A 21,546-nucleotide genomic window follows, 5' to 3' on the forward strand; every position below is an offset into this window, starting at 1 on the left:
TTGATAGTACCGATCTTTAACTCTGGTGATGTAGAGTTGGGGTTTGTTTTCAGATTTGTTCCAGTAGCTGACTTTTCGCTGTTCGCCCTGGTTCCCTGGCGAAAACAACGGAGGCCTTGTTTAACCGGGCGACGCCCCAGCCGGCATGAAATTTTGTCATGTTGTACCATCATTTTTTATTTTGGTTTAACCAATAAGAATACAATTTGGTCGGCTAAATCCCAAATTGCCAGCCCATCCTCGTTCGTTCAGTATCAAAGTAGATACCCAACAGGGTGCACCACGAGAAGGTGAGGATTGGACATTAGGTCAGAAGCCCTGGTCGGTTCTCCGCATTCCTTTAAAGGCTATGTGGAGGTCTCCTCTCAGTTATACACTAGGGACTAGTGTATAACTGATAGTTATACATAAGGCACTAAAGTCAGTTTTCCATATTCACCTTTTCTTCTATTAGCTACCTAATGGATTCTTTAGGGATTTTGTTTTACTGTCTCAGCCAATCTCAGTTCTTATGCTTATTTCTCTATACTCATAACCTTCCTAGCATGTTCCTTATACTCTTCATGCCAGTGAGGCAGGGAAGGTACCCCGTTTTTTTATCTTATCTTTTTTTCCCACTCTGTTTATCCTCTTAACCTTAGGAATGCAATCTGATATTGCTCCCAATAACTGATCTCAAACGAAAGTCCTGGGCACTAGTGATTTTTCCTCCTTTCAATCAATCATGCGATGGTAATTCACCAGTCTGTTTCCTTTTGTCATAGTCTCCCACTCTAAAAATCCCCACATCGATTTTGGTTTTCATTGAGGCTTGCAACTGTTCAGCTACTTTCCATGTCAAAACAATACGATAATTTTCAACAACAGATGAAGTCAGCATGATGCTGCCAGTTGGTGAGAATAATTATATTGTTTTGACATAGAAAGTTGCAAGCCTCACTAAAAATAAAAGAAACGTGGAAGACTATGCTAATGGAACATGACATGTTGAACATGCTAACTCATGATCCACATGTCTAGGCAAGAGAGTTATCCCTAAGCAGTCAGGGAATTCAATCTCCTTATTCACATGTTTTTTTCTTACTTTCAAAATGCTCCAGAGTTAAAGTCACCCATTATTATCATCACCTGCTGGTCACTTCTGGTCTCATTTGTCTGAACAATTCAAAACCACCACCCATAGCAATATCTCACTAAATACCTAGAATTTCTGCTCATCTCAGTTCTTATATCAAAAGATCCCAAAGCCAACTCTTCTAAGAACATCAGAAGAGTTGTCCGACTTCTTTTATCCTTTCTGCTTTCCCGACATCAATGATTTATGATCCTACGAATTTTATCAATGGCACAAACTCTGTTCCCTTATTTCTAATACTCCTTGAACTATAAATAATAAATTACACAATAATCACAGTAATTAACTTTAATAACATGAAAGTACAGATATTTATTAAAGATTAGAAGTCTTATAAGCATAACAGCCCCCCCCCTTCCTGCAAATCCTCACAATTCCATTAGACATTTTATTTTGCTGTTTCCAAAGAGATTATTCTTTAAGTCACATTTCATTTCACACGACCATTTGTTCATCTCTCAGTATATTTTGCTTACACTCCCAGCTTTGCCACCTAATTGCTATTGCCCTGTATAAACACACACACACACACACACACACTCTCTCTCTCTCTCTCTTCTGTCACCAGCAATCAACCCAGCTTCATGCTCCACTCAAACATAGACTGTCTCCAGCACCAGCTCTCTCCTACCATCAAATTTATCCCAAATATCCACATATATCCTCTCTTCTTACACATCCTAGCTATCGTTCCATTTATAATCAGTGCACTTCTCTTCTGCTTCACTGTAACAACACAATCATCCTGTGCTACCTTATTCACACTTTCTTATAGATCCTTCATTCCAACTTAACAGTTAGTCTTTGTTTATCGTTGGCCTCTTAAAAAATTTCACCGCCTGCTGTCTAAATATCTTTTACTATAGCCCTCCTATACCATACAGCACTATATCTGTTTCAGATGTTTCACTAACATCATTCATCTTCAGCTCTCACTAGCACCTTCCTTCTTATATTTTTAACAGCCAATCTCATTTCCATATTCTCTATATCACTTCTAACCTGCCTAAATTCCTTCCACAACTTCTGATATTCCACAGTCATTTTCACATTTCTCTCACATGACTTTCGTCTCTTTACCATTCCACATTCTTTCACCTGATTACCATGCTAACTAGTGAAATTCATTCTACCCTTGAAAAAAAAAAATCTAAACTAAAATAAACAATAAACACATACTTCAGGTACACAGCACCTGCAACAATTCTCTCACATACATTCAGTCCCATAAATAATGAACCAAAAACTTCATGCACTAAAAGAAGTTCTCCTCTTTACTAATTATAAAAAAAATATAGCCATGCTCCTAAATACTATTTGACATTTGGTTCTAAAGTTCTGTAGGCTGGAAATATCCTAATTAGTCTAAATTTTTTAACTGGCTTCAAGCCAGTGTTGATAAACTGATTTACTGATGAAGTACTCACAACTACCTCTACTCCCCCCACCACCACACACCCATTCACTACTTTCCAAAAAAAAAATCCTAACATCCTTTCTAACCACACTCTTACACAATTGCCATGGATGACCCCTTCTTTTGCTACGTACTGACAAAAAGTCTTTGGTGTCAATAATATAAAAGCTCTTTAACAACTTATATATATACTTCTATCCTGTCTCCTCTTTCTTTGCCTATAACTAGTTTATGACGCCCACAGTCTAATGTGTGACCTTATGATTAGTGTGTCCAGATCAGCATATCAGGTTGTGTGGAACAACCTGATGTGCTGATCTGGCTACCTTTCACAGGATCTCCTCTAAAACTTCAATTCTCTGCCCATAATTACTTACCTCCAAATCACTGGTCTCATCAGTTTTCTGCAGTTCATTTCCATCAATATAGTGCACGGCTTATGATCGCTTCTTCTTCTTCCAAAAGTGCATCATCACCTTACACTTAGCCACATTAACCTTTATCCAGTTACCATGATAACTGAAATAGACTGTGCTTGTCTATTTCAGGTATCATGCAAGATCTCTCTAAATTACCTTCATTTACCATCATTCTTCATAGTTTTGCATCATCAGCAAACAAACAAATATTTCACTTCAAATCATTTCCTATATCACTGATGTAAAAAATAAAACAACAGAGGACCAAGTACTGAGCCCTACGATACACCACTGATCACCTGCCTTCTACTGGACTCCACTCCTCCATCAGCCACTCTCTATCACCAGATTCATATCCATCCCCATTTTCTCCAATTTATGCAACAGAGTAAGTGGAATCCTGTCAAATGCCTTCGCAAAGTCTAGCCATTTCCCTTATCTAACTGCCACTTTATTATAAAAAGTAAGCAAATTACTAAGGCAAGATTACCCTTCACAAAACCGTATTGTCTCTTAAAGAGTATCATATTCCTATCTATTCAGTCCTGAATTCTGACTTTTACCAATTTCCCCCAATACCTTAACCTCCCACTCCTGAGATACTGATTGGCCTATAATTTGCTAGTTTTGTCTTGGAGCTTCTTTTATGTAATGGAGATTACACTCTTTCCACTCCATTGGTACCTTCCCAGTGCTGAAGCTTAAATTAAAAAGCTTGGCCAGAAGAACTGATAATCCCCTTGCACATTCTTGTAATACATGGGTCGACATACTATCTAATCTCATAGCTGTGTTTGCAGCACGTTTCTGCAATATTTTAACTACCTCTCTTTTCAGTCAATGTCACATCTGGCATTGCAGTATCACCAGCAAGATGGTACACTCTTGCATAATGCTCAGTTAGAAATTTAAACTATTTTGTTTGCTTCCATTACTTCCTCATCAATCAGCACTTTTTAAAGTCATCGTTCCGCAGTCATTTCCTCTTTTCACTTGCCACACAGTGAAAGAACTCATTTCTTTTGGCCTCATCAACTAGCTTTTCATCATATGGTCACCTTTGTTGTCTGTAGCTTGTATGCTGCTCATCTTTTACTTTATACTCTCTCCACAACTTTTTCTTTGTCTGTAACTCCTGCTAAATAATTCTATTCATCCATCTAACTCCTACCTGATTTATCCTTCTGATTCCTGGTTTACATTCTGATACTGCTTTCTTCAAACACCTCATGACCACCTGCACCATGACCTCATGCACCATCAACATCTCTCTCCTCCAAATTGTTATGCTATGGCACTGCTGAAAGCTGACTCCTCAGCTTATCCTAAGCTCCCTTTGTAATTCTGCATATAATAATTTGTAATGCTAGACATACAGAAATACATGTCATATAATCTAACATCAAGACTATATAATTACTTTCACGAAGCAGAGGCAGCATAGCTAGATTGGTTGCTATTAAGGTTTCTGTAGTGTCAGAAACCTTAACAGTACTCTCAAACCTTGTGTAATTATCTAATTATCAGGAATCTCTGTGATCATTCCTCCTCCCAATGCATGTTCCAATAATAAATTTAGTTTAATCCTTTATCCAAGTGTAAGCAAACAAAGTTTGCGCCTGAAGTATCTTCAGGACTGAGGCAACTCGTGGTAAAGGTGGACCAAGCTCTCATCACTCCTTACATGTCTGCAAGGAGATGTGCTTTGCATTATGGGAGATACTAAGACAAGGAGTGATGAGAGCTTGGTCCACCTTTATCACGAGTTGCCTCAGTCCTGAAGATACTTCAGGCGCAAACTTTGTTTGCTTACACTTGGATAAAGGATTCAAGTAAATTTATTATAGTCCAATCAAGTGGAAAAAAAAACTTCCAGTATGTTTCCATAGTTGAAATCCCCCATTTCTTGACCCACATTCATCGTGCTAATTTGCAAATGCATGTCATCTACATTCTTCCTTATACTTCCTGAATTATAGCAGTAACAAATTATATATTTCATCCTGTTGGCCTCTGTCTTGCACACGATAACCTCAAATTAACTTTCATCTCTGTCCTCCTGATTGTGCTTCTCATTTTGGCTTCGATTTGTATGCTATCATTTTAATCCCCTGCCCTTCCTATTACTGCTTAATCTGTCCTCTCTGAAGATACTATATCCTTTGCATTCCATTACTATGATTATATCATCCTTGGTCAACCAAGTCTCACTAATGCCTGTAACTTTTGGCCAAGTGAGCTAACCAATGACAAAAAGTCCTTGCTCATATTGAATGCTTCTGACATTAACATACATAAACTGAAATTCTCCTTTCATCCCCACAACCACCCTTACACCTTGTGTTGTTTGTTCATTAAGGTTATGTATCTGAGGTACTACATTTAGCATCATGTGGTCACTCTCCTACTTACTAGCCTCCAGATTGTCTGGATCCATTCTCATCTGCATCCACCCCAACTCTTAGTTTCTCTGACTCTGCACTTCCAAACTCTTTCAAAATTTTCATGACTTCCACCTTACAAAAATCCTTTGTTCAATCAAACTCACTTCATATACCCACAAATTCCTCTAACTCATTTGTGGTCTCAACTCACCTTTATCATACCATGGAAACTGACTCAGATGTTAAGATGTTTAAATGACTTAACATAATTTTGTTTGCAGAAAATATTATCGTTAGTTTATGTAACTGAAAATGAAATAAAAGATGTATAAAATATCGTTACGTTGATAAAATATTTTACTGTAAGAAGAATATAGCAGCAGTGCTTGTGTTTTGTTATTAGTGGTTGACTAACGAGACTGTTAAGCTTAACACGCCTTCTGGTTATATTAGTGGCAGAAACAGCTTATCATTCATACATTCATATTGGTCTTCATGGTGAAGACCAATTCTTCACCATGAAGAATTAGCAAGATATATATATCATACTGCCCTACGTTGATTGGAATTATAATCTCTGTAGATATTTTTTATATGTAGTGCAATGAATTAATCAAGTGGAAAAGAAACTTCATCACACCACAAATAAACATATCCAGTTTGCCATTACTGGAAAAACTTCTCTTTGCTTTTTGTGATATTGGTAATATCATTTCATGCAGTTGCATTTAAAAGAATACAATGTATGCTCTATGCTGTGATATAGAAACGAACAGCTCATGGAGATAAGAGGCAGAGAGACAAAAAAAAAAAAAAAAAAAAAAAAAAAAAAAAAAAAAAAAAATTGGAGCAGATAGAAGAATATAAGAGAGAGTTGGAAATAATTCCCTTTAAGAAATAAAGAAAAATATAAGGAATAAATAGTTGTATTTTATGGATTCCTTATTTGTTCACATTCCTGTTGAGAAGTTGATACATATTCACCTCACTCAAATAGTTTATTTGAGTGAGGATTGGATGGCATGCTATTCTCTGTTTGTGGAACTGACAGTTGTCAAGTGAAAATGCTGGAACATTGTCAGCTGAGTTTTATGAAGTAACTTGTTAATGTTTTTAGTATTTGTTTTAAGTTACTGAATATCCTTGAAGTAAGGCCTGTGTTTGAAGATACAGGTATGAGTTGTCATACACAATGGATTCTTGTATGGTGATATAATCATACCAATTGTATTGTAGACATAATTTTGTTATTAAAACAGTCCTACTAAAACAAAAATTTAATACAGTTCCTGAATACCATCAAGTCAGAGGAATTATTATCACGACAAATCATTTTGCAGATAAAATCAGTCCAGTTATAGAGGAAGGAAAAAAAAAATGTTTGTCAATCAATTTTCAGTTTAAGACTGAGGAACAAAAATCAACTAGATGGTGGTAAACTTTTAGAGGCCTATTGGAAAATTACTCTAACTGTATACTACCATACTAGAAAAAGACAACAAGAATATGAAGAATATAGCAGAATAATTAAAGACAAAAACTTCTGCTTTATTTGTTTTAGGTGCATAATGTGTTAGTCACTTAATTGTTGGTCTAATAAAAAACTACATGGTTGAAAGCAGAAAAAATACCATCGAAGCGCTGTTTTATTACAGAGAGCCACAGAAGTCAGAAAATAATCCAGTGGAAGTTATCTGATCATGTGGAATCCTAAATAGGAATCTAGGATAATATGTAGAACCCCTAATTAGATTCTACAATACTTAACTATTCCGACAAGCTAAGGAATGACCAACCATAAAACTAAATGTATGATGAGTTTACTACTTTTTATGGGTAGGATTCACATAAAAATCAATAGCAAGAAATGCAAAAAAGTAGAGCACTAGGAGATGATACAAAACATGCAATATGAAAACAGAAATTAGTCTATATTTTATTATCAAGCTTTTTCTTTGTATTTTTCTCTCTTACTTTGAAAAATCTACATAGCAGTGAAACATGGTGGTATTTGATTTATAAAGGAAAAAATACATTAAATCTTGGTTACTAATAACCAAGTTTACTTGTCATGAAACATTTACGTTTATCTAATAAGTGTTTAAGTTTTAAAAGAGGTATACCGTGAGTAGACATATCGATACAAAATTAATAACGGAAAAAACTCACGTACAAAGATTATTTAACAGTATAATTTTCACCTGTGTGTCACGGGCATCTTCAGTACATTAAGCTCAAATTAAACAATAACTGACAATTCCAAAAAGCGCCACCTAAGTAGCTGGTGTAAGATAACTAAAAAGGTCAATAAATTTCCTAAAATAATAAAAAAAAAATCAATACAATAAAAACTTAGGAAAGATTAGCTGATTTGTAAAATACTATCCCCATAAAGGGGATAGACGTAAGCCGTCGGATCTGTTTAAGTTAGGAGAATGAAGTAGAGTTTCACATATTTCTTTATAAAGGCGTTCCAAGAGGAACTGACTTTTGTGAAGAACTCTTATCTTTCTCCAATGAACTCTGTGTCTAGTGAAGATGGCACGTTCTGCAAGTCCAGACTTTTCAGGTTTAAAGTATTCAATATAAGACTGGTGTTCTTCTAGCTGAATAGAGGCAGATCTTCCAGTTTGTCCGAAATAAGATAATCCACAAGAGCACGAAATCTGGTAGACCCAGGATGATTAAGATGTGGAAGCTTGTCCTTAAGAGAAGTGAGAAAGGTGGAGATTTTTCTAAACGGTCAAAAGGCAACAAAAATATTCAGTGGTTTTAAAACGTTTGCTATACGTTCACTGATGCCTTGTACGTAAAGGATAGGAATGCGCGTTATTTCTTCTGTCTTTGAAGAGGAAGACATAAAACTACTCAAAGTTCTTTTAATGAAGCAATTCTTATAATCATTAGATAGAAAGGAAAAAGTTATATATTGTAGTTCTTTCTGTAAAAGATCGTCTGAAGAACAAAAGGTGTGGGCCTGATAGTTCCTGCCTTTTGACTGGGATGGTGATGAGATTCTGCATGGATATAATGACCTGTATGAGTCTTCTTTCTATAAACTGAGAAATGTAGGTTACCATCTGGTTGGCGAAAAATTAGAAGATCTAAAAAGGCTAATTATTTGATTCTACTTCGAGGGTAAACTTGATCCTAAGATGAAGTGCGTTTAACTTAGTGAGAAATTGTTGAAGTTCATCCGAAGAGCCATTCCATACAGCAAAAATGTCATAGACATATCTGAACCAATGAGTAGGTCTGGGAGAAACGTTGTCAAAGATACATTGTTCAAAATGTTCCATAAAGAAATTGGAGATAGCAGGAGAAAGAGGATTGCCCATTGCTGTTCCTTCAATTTGTTGATACAACTTATTTTTAAAGGAAAAAATAACCAGAATGTATTACAAAATCAAATATGTTTACAATGTCTGAAGGAAATTCCTGTTGTAGTAATTCAATGCTTTCAGAAAGAGGCACATTTGTAAATAAAGAAACAACATCTAAACTGATCATGATGTCAGAAACGTCCAAATGAAGATCTGAAATTTTATTTTTGAAATCCAAAGTATTTTTTATATAAGTATCAGTTCTTCTAGTTGAAGAGGAGAGTAAATTTGATAAAAATTTTGAGATTTTGTAAGTGGGGCAACCTATACAATCTATGACTGGTCTCAACGGAATGCCTGGTTTATGAACTTTTGGAAGACCATACAATCTAGGTGGATGACCGAAGAAGGTTTTAAGTTTTTTCTTTTAATCTTCATTCCATGTAGATACATTATCTATAAGAGAATTAAGTCTCTTCAATTGACTCTGGGTAGGATCCGATGTAAGAGGGCTATAAGTTGAAGAGTCGCGAAGTGACTGTTGAACTCATAGGCTCAACTGTTCAAAATGTGGTGAGGTTGTCTGCAAGGATAGAAAAATCAGAACTCCATGGTGGACACAGGAAGTTAAAGAGACAGTGAAGGAAAAGAAGAAAGCATATCAAAAGTTCCTGGCAAATAAGTCAGTAGAGAATACAGAGACAAATGTAAGAAAGCTAAATACTGTGTAAAAGTCATGGGAGGACTTTGGCAAGAACATAGAAAATAAACATCAAGATGGTGGTAAGATATTCTGGAGGTTTTTGATGAGGCTTAGAAATGGAGGAAAGAGTGCTGTAAAAGCAGTTAGAGATGATAAAGGTGACAGCAAAACAAGAGAAAAAGATATCCTTGAAGTATGGAGTAATTACTTTGAAAAATTGCTAAATGAAACACTCAACAGGCATACAGTCAGGAATACATATCCATACTTGAAGTAGAAAAAGGCATAAAAGGCTTGAATTACAGAGGTATTTCCCTACTGAGTGTTCCTGGCAAGATCTATGCAAGTATACCTGAGAAACGGTTCAGAAGAATTGTGGAAGAAAAGCTTGGTGAAGAATAAGCTGGATTCAGGCCAAATAGAGGCTGTCAGGATCAGATCTTCACTTTACGAAAAATAGTGGAGAAAGCATGGGAATATAACAAAGATCTGTATTTAAGTTTTGTCGATCTGGAAAAGGCATATTTAAAGGTGCCAAGAGAGAAGATATACAATATGCTACAGTTATATGGTGTCAATGGGGCATTATATCAAGCAATACTTAGTCTTTATTTGAGTTGTAAGTCAGCAGTTAGAATTGAAGGAAGTACAGGAAAATGGTTTAATGTTAAATCTGGTGTGAGACAAGGATGTACATTATCCCCTCTGTTATTCATTATCTATATGGATCACATTATGAAGGAAAGTGGTATTAAACATGATATCAGAATTGGAGATGTTAATGTCAGCTCTCTGCTTTATGCGGATGATGTTATACTTCTAAATAAATCCGCTACAAGTCTGCAAGATTCTCTGACTAAATTGAATAGCTGTTGTAATAGATATGGTATGAAGGTCAGAATTAAAAAGACAAAGACAATGAAAATAGGTAGAATTGTTGAAAATGTCAACTGTGTTGTGAATGGGGAACCTGTGGAACAAGTAAAACATTTCAGCTACTTAGGCACGATTTTTAGTGAAGATGGTAAATTAAATATGGAAATAGACAACAGAATCAACAAAGCTGGTATGGTGGAAAGTCAATTGAATAAATTCATATGGAATAAGAGAGAAATTAGTCGGAACACTAAATTAGCTACATACAAGACAGTGTTCAAACCAGTTTTAACTTATGGATTTAAGAGCTGGGTCAGAAGTAAAACACTTGACCAAAGACTAGAGACCGCAGATATGAGAGTCCTGAGAAAGATTAGAGGCATGAACAGATGGCATCAAATGCAATATCACATTAAAAACGAGGATATTAGGAAAGAACTTGCCATTGTCGGTATCCAGGAATGCGTTAGCAGAGCTAATCTCAGGTGGTATGGTCACTTAAACAGAATGGGTGAGGAAAGATTAGCAAAACAAGCGTTCTCTGCCAGGTTGGCAGGAAAACAACCCAGAAGAAGACCAAGATATAGGTGGATTGATATGGTACAATGTGCCTTAGACAACAGAAATATAAGATCTGATAATGATAATATTGGTGTCTTGACAAGTAACAGACTGATTTGGAGAAAAATTGTAGATAGGAAGTTAGTAATGATGAATTTTTCGTTTAGTACTATCATATCCTGTACACCACTTGAGGGTATATGCAGGAATTTGATGATGAGAAGAGAACTGGATAGCAGAGGATGTAAGTTACAGGAACAGAATTTAGCAGTAAGTAAGCAGTATGGCTGTGAGAAGTATTTGAAGATATCTGATGATAGTATGTATAAAGGCTAACAGGACAAAACTGACTGCTACTTGAAGCCTGGAATGGCAAATTTATTTAATTCAGGAATCACAGAACAAGCAGTAATTATAGAAACCTTAACTAGAATGGAAACAAGAAAGGACACATGGAGGAAAGGAAATGATATTTATGCAGCACCTAAGAAATAATTACTTAAAAAAAAAAGCAGAACATGATGAAGGTTGGTGAATACTGGATCTGGCAGTAGCAATAGATGTCTTAACTAGGGAGATGGTTAGGCACATGGAATTTTCATTCAAAGGGAGCATACATGACATTACAGAATTTAAGCTAGCTGTGTTACTAGATCAAGAGCTATTTGAGAAAGTAAATATTAGATTACAGTCCTTGAGTTCAATGGGTGATAATTATATGGATGAATAGATCATTAAATGGGAGATAAATAAAAAGAAAGGCGATGAACAAACTCGAAAGCAGAAGAGTACAAAGCGCGGAAGAGAGGAACGAATACATAAGATAGCAACTTATTAATAGCATTTTATAAAACAGAGAATACATTTTCAATACATGGAGGGAGGAGAAACAAGGAGCCATCTCTGGAAATTAAAGTAAGCATGTGGCTATCAGGAATTTGAGGACTAGATTTTTTACTTAGAGAGTGGAAATGAGTGGAATGTTAGAAAGAGGGTGCCATAGGTGCAATATCAGTGAATACATTTGATATAAAAATGTGTGATATAAGGTATGATAATACTCGTGTAAATAATGATTAATGTTGGGTATCCCAGAATGAGTCTTAGGGCTCTTAAAAGCATCCCTATAATAATACATCCCCATAATAGCATATATATATATATATATGTTCATATTTTTTACTGACTGAATTCTGAGAATTAGACAAACAATTAATTTTATTTAACGAACAACATGTTTCGTCAGAAAGCTGATTTCTTCAGGCATGAGAACATTAAAAGAAAACATAAAAAACACCACAAAGAAACACTGTACTACTACAAAACCGACTATAAACTACAGTTAAGTTTGAACTGAAGCTACAGTCCAAGCTAAAGTTCTACTGTTAGGCATCTGCGAGCGTGTGACCTCACGCTTACAGATGCTTTTTATAGCTAAGGTTACTGTTTATGTGATAGGAGTCCAGGACAATTTCTTTAGACTCAACTATGCACCATTCTACCTCGTTGTGCCATATATGAAGATTTGATGTTGTGGTCCAGTTTATCTCATGTTGGCAGCCTTCACCATTTGTGTTCACTGAGAACAGAACATGGCTTGAGAGAGTACTTGCTCTGGTTCTGTTGTAAGCAATGTCCCTTTGATGTTCCTCGAGACATAGGAGGATGGACGTCTCAGTTTGGCCATAATATGGCTTCCCACAGTCACAAGTAATTTTGTACACCTCTGGAAACTGAAGATGGTTGTGAGCCTGTTTTGGTTTGCTTAGAATTGATATGAGTTTAGGAAGAGTGGAAAAGAAAGTTTTTATGTTAAATTTTTTCAAATTTCTTCTTAGTTTCTGGGAGAGCGAGCTGATGTACAGTAAAGAGATATAACCTTTGGGGTTGTCCTGTGTTTCTACATTGTTTTGAGGACGTGGTATAGTTGTTAATAATTTTTTGAAGAGTAGCCATTATTTGCGAAGGTTCTTTTTAGCTCCTCCTCATCTAGCATCATCCTTAAAAGGTTTTGCAGGAAAAATCTCCTTCTTACATCAAAAATTCAAAATATAAAGCTCAAGAATTCAGATATTATGGCGAGCTTTGATGTGGTAGCACTCTTCACAAACATTCCAACTCAAGAGGTTCTTAATATTTTAAGTAAAAAGATCTCAAAAAAAGATGTTTGCTCTGTTGTCACATTGTGTTAACTCAGGCTGGCTACTTTGAGTTTGAAGGAAAAATTTATAAACAAAATAAGAGATTGGCAATGGGCAGCCCCTTGTCTCCAATACTAGCCAACATTTTTTCCGAGGATTTCAAAAAGGCAATCTCCTCTGCTACACTTAACCCTAAAATATGGATCCGATATGTTGACAACATATTCCTTATTTGGGAATACAGTATAGATAATCTTCACATTTTTTTAAATCTCTTAAACAACTTCCACCCAGACATCAAATTGACCATAGAAATTGAAGAAAATGGATCTCTGCCTTTTTTAGACGTCAAACTTACTAAGATGTCTAACTGTATAAAAATCTCAATTTTCAGAAAGTCAACATGCATGGATAGATAAAAACCTTCATATATGCCATGACAAGGTAGTACGCCGCATAGTTGAGTCTAAAGAAATTGTCCTGGACTCCTATCACATAAACAGTAACCTTAGCTATAATTTACCAGACTCATTTAGCTTTGATAGCAGAGCTAAATGAGTCTGGTAAATTATACACACGCTCACACATGCCTAACAATAGAACTTTAGTCCAGACTGTAGGTTCAGTTCAAACTTAACTGTAGTTTATAGTTGGTTTTGTAGTGGTACAATGTTTTTTTGTGGTGTTTTTTTATGTTTTCTTTTAATGTTCTCGTGCCTAAAGAAGTCGGCTTTCCGATGAAATATGTTGTATGTTAAATAAAATTAATTGTTTGCCTAATTCTCGGAATTCAGTCAGTAAAAAATATGAACATATCTTCATACCGAGTAAATACAACGGATAATCATATATATATATATCTGTTATATCATCACACATAAAACTATCAATTACATATTGACAGCACATATAATTTTGACAAGTTACATAATGACAGTACATGTATAATTTTGTCTGTTACTCTTATGTCTGTTACTCTAACTTCATCCTCTTTCAACTAAATAATAATTAGCAAAAAATCATAAAACTACTTGACTTTACCTCAGCCTGCATATTAGCTGCAGTAGGTCCCAGTAAGAAAACTAAACATTTCTGAAAGGCGTTTTTACTGAAAAGATGTAGACATGCATCTTTACCCTGAAAAATATTAAGAAAACAGAATGAATGTTTAGAGATTTTAATCTTCAATAAATATCTGTTAGATTTAAACATTTCATTTACTATTTGTGGACTGACAACCATAATTTGATGATAAATTATATTTTTGCTTTCATCCACTTTCTTTTTTTTTTTACTCTAGTAGATATAAACAATAAAATTTTATTATTGTATGGGCACCTCTATGGAGTCTGAAGACTCTTCGCGGGAGACCCAAACTATCCGCACAATTTTGGCAACTCCTATAGGTAAAGATGACCTCGCTATTGCTTCTGCCTGGTATCTCCACTTCGGCCTGGCTGCCACTGAAGAGACCTCAATAAAGGTCGTATCCGCAAGGAGATGTGTTTTGCATTATGGGAGATACTGAGATAGGAGTGATGTTACCTTGGTCCACCTTTGCTACAAGTTGCCCAGTGTTGTACTACCTGACTCCAGTCCTGAAGATACTTTCAGGTGCAAACTTTGTTTGCTCACACTTGGATAAAGGATTAAACTAAATTTATTATAGTCTAACCAAGTGAAAAATAAACATTCATTTTTACTCTAGTAGATATAAACAATAAAATTTTATTATTGTATGTGCACCTCTATGGAGTCTGAAGACTCTTCGTGGGAGACCCAAACTATCCGCACAATTTTGGCAACTCCTATAGGTAAAGATGACCTTGCTATTGCTTCTGCCTGGTATCTCCACTTCGGCCTGGCTGCCACTGAAGAGACCTCAATAAAGGTCGAAACTAGTCTGGGTAGTGGGCCTTCCCTGAATGCATAACATTATACGTATCCGCAAGGAGATGTGTTTTGCATTATGGGAGATACTGAGATAGGAGTGATGTTACCTTGGTCCACCTTTGCTACAAGTTGCCCAGTGTTGTACTACCTGACTCCAGTCCTGAAGATACTTTCAGGTGCAAACTTTGTTTGCTCACACTTGGATAAAGGATTAAACTAAATTTATTATAGTCTAACCAAGTGAAAAATAAACATTCGACATCTTTCTCTAAATCCAGAGTAATTTAATAAAAAGGTGGCACACCTCTTGGCAACTCCTATAGGTAAAGATGACCTCGCTATTGCTTCTGCCTGGTATCTCCACATCTGGGCCTGGCTCCCACTGAAGAGACCTCAATAAAGGTCGAAACTAGTCTGTTTGTAGTTTGTAGTGGCCCTTCCCTGAATGCATAACATTATACATATCCGCAAGGAGATGTGTTTTGCATTATGGGAGATACTGAGATAGGAGCGATGTTAGCTTGGTCCACCTTTGCTACACGTTGCCTGGTGTTGTACTACCTGACTCCAGTCCTGAAGATACTTTCAGGCGCAAACTTTGTTTGCTCACACTTGGATAAAGGATTAAACTAAATTTATTACATGTCATACTTAGTTTCCTTGACTTTTCACATTCACTCTTTTAGTGAACAAGAGTTTCTCGAAACACTTAACACCAGATGCAGTCAAGTGTAATCAATACTGCAAGTACAAATCCTTCTGACAATCAAAATCATTCTGTACATCAATGTATTGAAAAACATGCTTCCTAAGCTTATTATTCATTATATACTCTATAATGAACAGCATATTATATATACAATGTGTGTGTGTGTGTGTGTGTGTATTCTTGATCTTCTACTCGGTTGAAATTATACATTTTAAAGAATAAATTTTAAATGACTTTAAATAAAATTTAAAGTCATTTAAAATGACTTTAAATTTTATTACTGTGTTCTACTAAAGGTAGAACACAATAATAAAAATTTGAAGTTACAAAAAAACTGAAAATTACAGGCAAAAAATGCAAATACATAATTGACACAAAAACATTGCATTTTTCAAGTCGTTCTATCTAACGTGCTATTGTTTGTTGCATGCGTACTTGCAGGTTCTCATGAGCACCAGTATTGAACAACTGCAGTATGGCTATCAGGGATGTTATAACTCAAATTGCTGTTCAAATGTACAGGATTAAGGAAGATTTCTCTGGACTCCACTATTTTCCTTTCAAACTCATCACTACAGTGAAAAATGTTTTCGGATTTATCCCAGCAAACTGAGTGACTCTGTAGATCATCATGAGAGTTATTAGAGAAAAGAACATGACTGGATAGTGCAGATGCATGTGATATTTTATAGGAGATGTCTCTCTTATGCTCCTCAATACGCAGTTCAACAAAATGGAAACTACTAATTTTAAAGGTAGCATCTCAATACCTTACATTAGTACAGTCTCCAATAAATTGGCTAAAGTCCTTAAAAAATACAACATCAGGACGTTTTCCATTACGCTCCCTAAAGTCCGTTCTCTTATAAGCCATCCGAAGCCTATTCATCATAACCTGAAATATCCAGATGTTTACAAGTTATGGTGTGACTGTAATATTCCTTATTTTGGACAGACTAACAAATCTGTTGAACTGTGTAATTGAGGCGCATAAGCGAGACATCTCCTATAAAAGATCACATGCATCTGCACTATCCAGTCATGTTCTTTTCTCTGATAACCCTCATGACGATCTACAGAGTCACTCAGTTTGCTGGGATAAATCCGAATACATTTTTCGCTGGAGTGATGAGTTTGAAAGGAAAATAGTGGAGTCCAGAGAAATCCTCCTTAATCCTGTACATTTGAACAGCAATTTGAGTTATAACATCCCTGATAGCCATACTGCAATTGTTCAATACTGGCGCTCACAAGAATAAGCACGCATGCAACAAACAATAGCACGTTAGATAGAACGACTTGAAAAATGCAACGTTTTTGTGTCAATATGTATTGCATTTTTTGCCTGTAATTCTCAGTTTTTTATTACTGTGTTCTACCTTTAGTGGATACCTGAAGAGGGCTGTAAAAGGCTGAAACTAGTTGTATCATTATCATTAAAATTTAATATTTTATCTCGGTTTAAGGTCATTTAAAATTTATTCTTTAAAAAAAAAAATATATATATATATATATATATATATATATATATATATCAAATTGTTCACAATTACAGTTGTCTGCCTCAACTCGCTGCAACGATACTGTAGGAACAGACTCCTAATCATGTCTATTATTAAAAAAAAAATCACACATAACTTAGAAACCAGTAAAAAACTTACCAACTGAGAATACATGTTCAGTAACCAGAAATAATGGCTGCATGTACGACAAAAGTCAGGAACTTCATGGACCAACATCTCTATTAGATGACTAATTATATGATCCAAGTTGTCACATGTCTATTAAAAATCAATCCAACAGTTACTTATACACAGCATATAAATGTCTTTTAATTAAAATGCAAGTTAATACTTATTTTAAAATATTATTTCTTTCTTCATAAAATTGTCAATTGATATCATTGATATTCATGAATAACCTGAAAGACTGAATAGCATACATGACAGAAGAATAAAAATAGTAAAGCATTATGGTTGAATTATAACTAAAGCCCCAGCAAGATTCAATAAAAGAGGTATATATATTAACAAAAAAATAACACTGATGAGCGACATTAAGCAACAGGATACATGGAGTCCATTAGATATCTATTTAGTTTAAAACAATGTCAATGATTCACAGCTTTCTAATACTTTCTTTCTATCTATAAGAAACATATTCTAATGTAAAACTAGAGTTTTACTTTAAACTGAATCTCATAGTATACTTTTTTGCTAAACCTTTCCACGAATTTAGCAACAATTAGATCATATTACCAAATCAGCAATGCTTAGATGCTTAAAAACCATTGTTCCACTTTCAAATCATATTGAAAATGTTTGCAATAACTGGGGAGAAATTCTATGAACAAAGAAGTATTTTTATATAAGTGATCTTTGATTTAATGTTTATTAACAATTTCACATAAATACATATGTTAAAAGGAGAGCAAATTAATTTTATATAAATACATATCGTAAAGGATTAATCTTTAACAATATATAAAACAAATGTAAACACAGTATAAAAAGAGAAAAGGTATATAAAATTAACTTCTATATGCATTGCTAAACTACGTTATGTACTCTCTTTTCAAGTATAATCCTTTTAGGTTTATGCTTGAAACTAACAATTATCATTTAAATTATCATGCTGCTGTTTATGTTAGTTGCTAAAAACAAGAATGTACATTATTAAACAAAATGATAATAAATATTCTGATATATAACACATATAACACAAAGTAGAATATCTGCAAGAAGAAATAGATGATACAAACATGAGGGATATCTTGATAATCTGAGGAGATTTTAATGCAAAAAGTTGGACGATTTTCAGATTCTTATGCATGTTACAGGAAAATTTGGAATAGGAGAAATAGATGACAGAGGAGAAATGCTACTAAATTTTGGTAAATTAAATGGTTCTCTTCATCACTAATACAATGTTTTATCATACAGAAAGTCATAAATACACCTGCACCTCACCCAAACGAGAAATCAAGAACTGCATAGATTATATATTAATTAATAAAAGATGAAAAAAACTCAATTTAAAATGTAAAAACTCTAAAGAACATAGATATGGATATCTATGTTCTTGAGAGTTCCATGAACTCTCAAGAACAATGAGTTTCATTTCAGACCATGAGCTCCTTACAGCTGAAATAAACAACCAATTTTCCAAGAAGAAAATAGCACTCAAAGCAAAAGTAATAGACATGAACATACTTAAAAACCTGGCATACAAGCATCAATATGGAGAATTGATTACAGATAAAATTGAAGCAACAGGAAATTGCCGGAATTGAGGTAAATAAGAATTACTAGACAGCAGCAAGGATCCTGGGTTATTCCAAAAAAGAGAGTAACAATGAATGGATGACAGTTGGATTAGTATAGAGGGGGGAGGGGGAGATGGCAGAATAAAATAGCAGAAGGCAAAGATGCATTCGAAAAAAAAAAATGACACCAGAACAAAAAATATAAATCAAATTGCAAAGAGCTACTCTTACTTCGTCACTAAGTTTAACCTCTCTACCAGCCATGGTGGATGAAATAGTGATACCAAATTGCACTTCTTATCCATGTTTTTCAATAGGCGTTACAGAATCGTATCCAGATTTTGTGACGTCTATAGACGTTGTGGCTGGTTGGGGTGTTAATGGTGACAAGGTGGCAAGAAACCTAACAGTCTGGACTCTTAACTCTTTTTGTGATTATTCAAAAATAAGAGTATCTCCGATCAGGCCCATCATACTGCACAAATAGATCAAACAGAATCCAAACCAAAAATTCTAGAAGAAATGAAGATGCCAGGTGCCTTTTCATTGAATGAAAAAGGCATCTGGACTGGATAGATGATACAAACATGAGGGATATCTTGATAACCTGAGGAGATTTCTGGGAAGGAGGGAGGGGGGGGGGCTATACAATATCTGAACTATTTATACAAACTAATATTAGAAAATCCCTAATGACTGGAGACAGTAAAATTATTATGCTGCATAAAAAAAGAGAGAAAGCAAAATGCAACAACTATAGACCCATATCATTGCTGAGCTTTTCTTATAAGATATTAATTAGACACATTCAAAAGAGAATAAAAAAAGAGTATGAAGAAGTACACAGGATTCTATCTTTTACAGAGGCTAGAAGATTTGACTTGAGAAAAGCAAAAAAGTCTGTCTGTATGCTTTATAGACCGCAAGCAAGCCTTTGGTATAGTAGACAAAAACTGTATGATAGAAACACTGCATAAAAAAGAACTGAAACCATATCTAATCAGTATAGTCAGAAAGTGATACAAAGACATATAGACAATAAGTTAAATTGAGGAATATTGAAAAAAGTAAAATCCCATTCCAGAGGAGAGTCATGCAGGGCTGCCCCCTCTCTTCCTACTTGTTCAACCTGCTCTCAGAGAGGTGGTTGGAGAATTGCCTGGAAATAACTGTCAGTGGAAGAAACATCACCCACTTAAAATATGTGGATGCTGTTGTGATAGCTGATAATTTAGAGAACCTAAAATTAATGATTTCTAATCAAAATTGAACTAACAACAAATACAACTTGGAGATGAGTTTCGATATGATAAAAATTATGGCAATAGGCAGAGTGTAAAAGTATGTCAATGTTATAATAAATAAAAGAATAGAACAACTGGACAGTTTCAATTATCTTGGATCATTAATCACTGAAGATCTAAGTTATATAAAACCATCAAGCACCGAATAAGTCTAGGATGGTCAGCAATGAACAAATTAAATAAAATATAGAGAAACTAAAAAATTAGTCATAGCCTAAAACTGAACTATTCAACTCAATGATCCTTCCGGTAGTACTATATGGAGTAGAGACCTAGGTAGTAGCTGGCAACAAGAAGACAGATTAAAAGGTTCTGAATCAAAGTGCTTAAGAATCAATGACACAAAGTGAGTAGAAAAAAAGGTAAGTGATAAAGTAAGGGAAGAGCTGGGTTACACCAATAATATCCTAAATAGGCTAAACAAAAGAAGTCACACTGGTTTGGATGTATAACCAACATGCACCAAAAAAAGACTGCTTTATGTCCTTCTTTATGGAAGGGTTGGAGGCAACTGAAGTAGAGATCTACTCAGGCTTGACCTCATTCCAACTGTTAGTAGGTCTGGCAGAGACAGAATCAGTGGATGAAAATAATCCATCACTCAACCTGTCCTAAATGTATGATTACTTAAAAGGTATAAATGCTGCTCAAGCAAGTATATTTAATTTTAATTAATGCTGCTGATTATTGGTTTATTGGCCTGATAGCCACTTCAAACTAGCGGTTTTCACATCAAACACCAACCAGAAATCTTCCGAATACAGCAGTAGTTCATGGATTACCACAGATCATGAGCTACTTAACACATGAGGCACTCTTTCATGGAAAGTGCTTCATCATGGAAGGTTTGTATTTTTGTAAGCTCGTAATCACTTTTCAAACTTTAAAGTTCCAAAGATGGGTGAACATTATCTCAACTCTTATTCATCATCTAAATTGATAGCTTTAAGAAATAAAGTGTCATTAAACCTGATATTAGAATTGGAGATATCAAACCTAGCTATTTGCTTTATCTAGATGATGTTGTACTCTTAAACACATCGAGTGCAGGTTTCCAGGATTCTCTAACTAAATTAAATAACAGCTATAACAAATTTGGCATGAAAATCAGCAATAAAAAGATAAAACCTATGAAAATAGTTGAACATGGAAAACTTCAGCTGTATTATCAATGGAGAACCTATAAAACTTACATAGTTCTGTCATGGCAGCCTGTACACCCCTTGAGGGTACATATCAGAAAATCGATGACGATGAATTTTCAAAGACAAGCACTGTTGGCTTATTTGCCTATAAAATACTAATAGAACAATCTTTCATTTAATAATAATCTGAAGCCAAGAAAAGCCTTTTAGGCTCTTTTCTTCAATAATTATAATTTATACTCCTTTTTGATTTTATTTATTTATTTTGTTT

At 34.9% G+C, this 21,546-nt stretch overlaps 1 protein-coding gene across 1 annotated transcript in view; it reads right to left on the reverse strand.

Annotated features, from left to right (window-relative positions):
- LOC150101143 (ubiquitin carboxyl-terminal hydrolase 24-like) overlaps nt 1-21,546 on the reverse strand; it is an 824,883-nt gene that overhangs the window by 85,113 nt on the left and 718,224 nt on the right. Inside the window, exons 50-51 of the mRNA XM_090401261.1 lie at nt 17,223-17,342; nt 14,001-14,096 (exon numbers count right to left, since the gene is read on the reverse strand). Of these exons, the coding sequence (XP_090257387.1) occupies nt 14,001-14,096; nt 17,223-17,342 (216 nt within the window). The remainder of the gene's footprint in view (nt 1-14,000; nt 14,097-17,222; nt 17,343-21,546) is intronic.

The sequence above is a fragment of the Typopeltis vanoorti genome, chromosome 12 (assembly GCF_054136105.1).
Source record: "Typopeltis vanoorti isolate ZY-2024b chromosome 12, IOZ_Tvanoo_1.0, whole genome shotgun sequence".
NCBI classification, from domain to species: domain Eukaryota; kingdom Metazoa; phylum Arthropoda; class Arachnida; order Uropygi; family Thelyphonidae; genus Typopeltis; species Typopeltis vanoorti.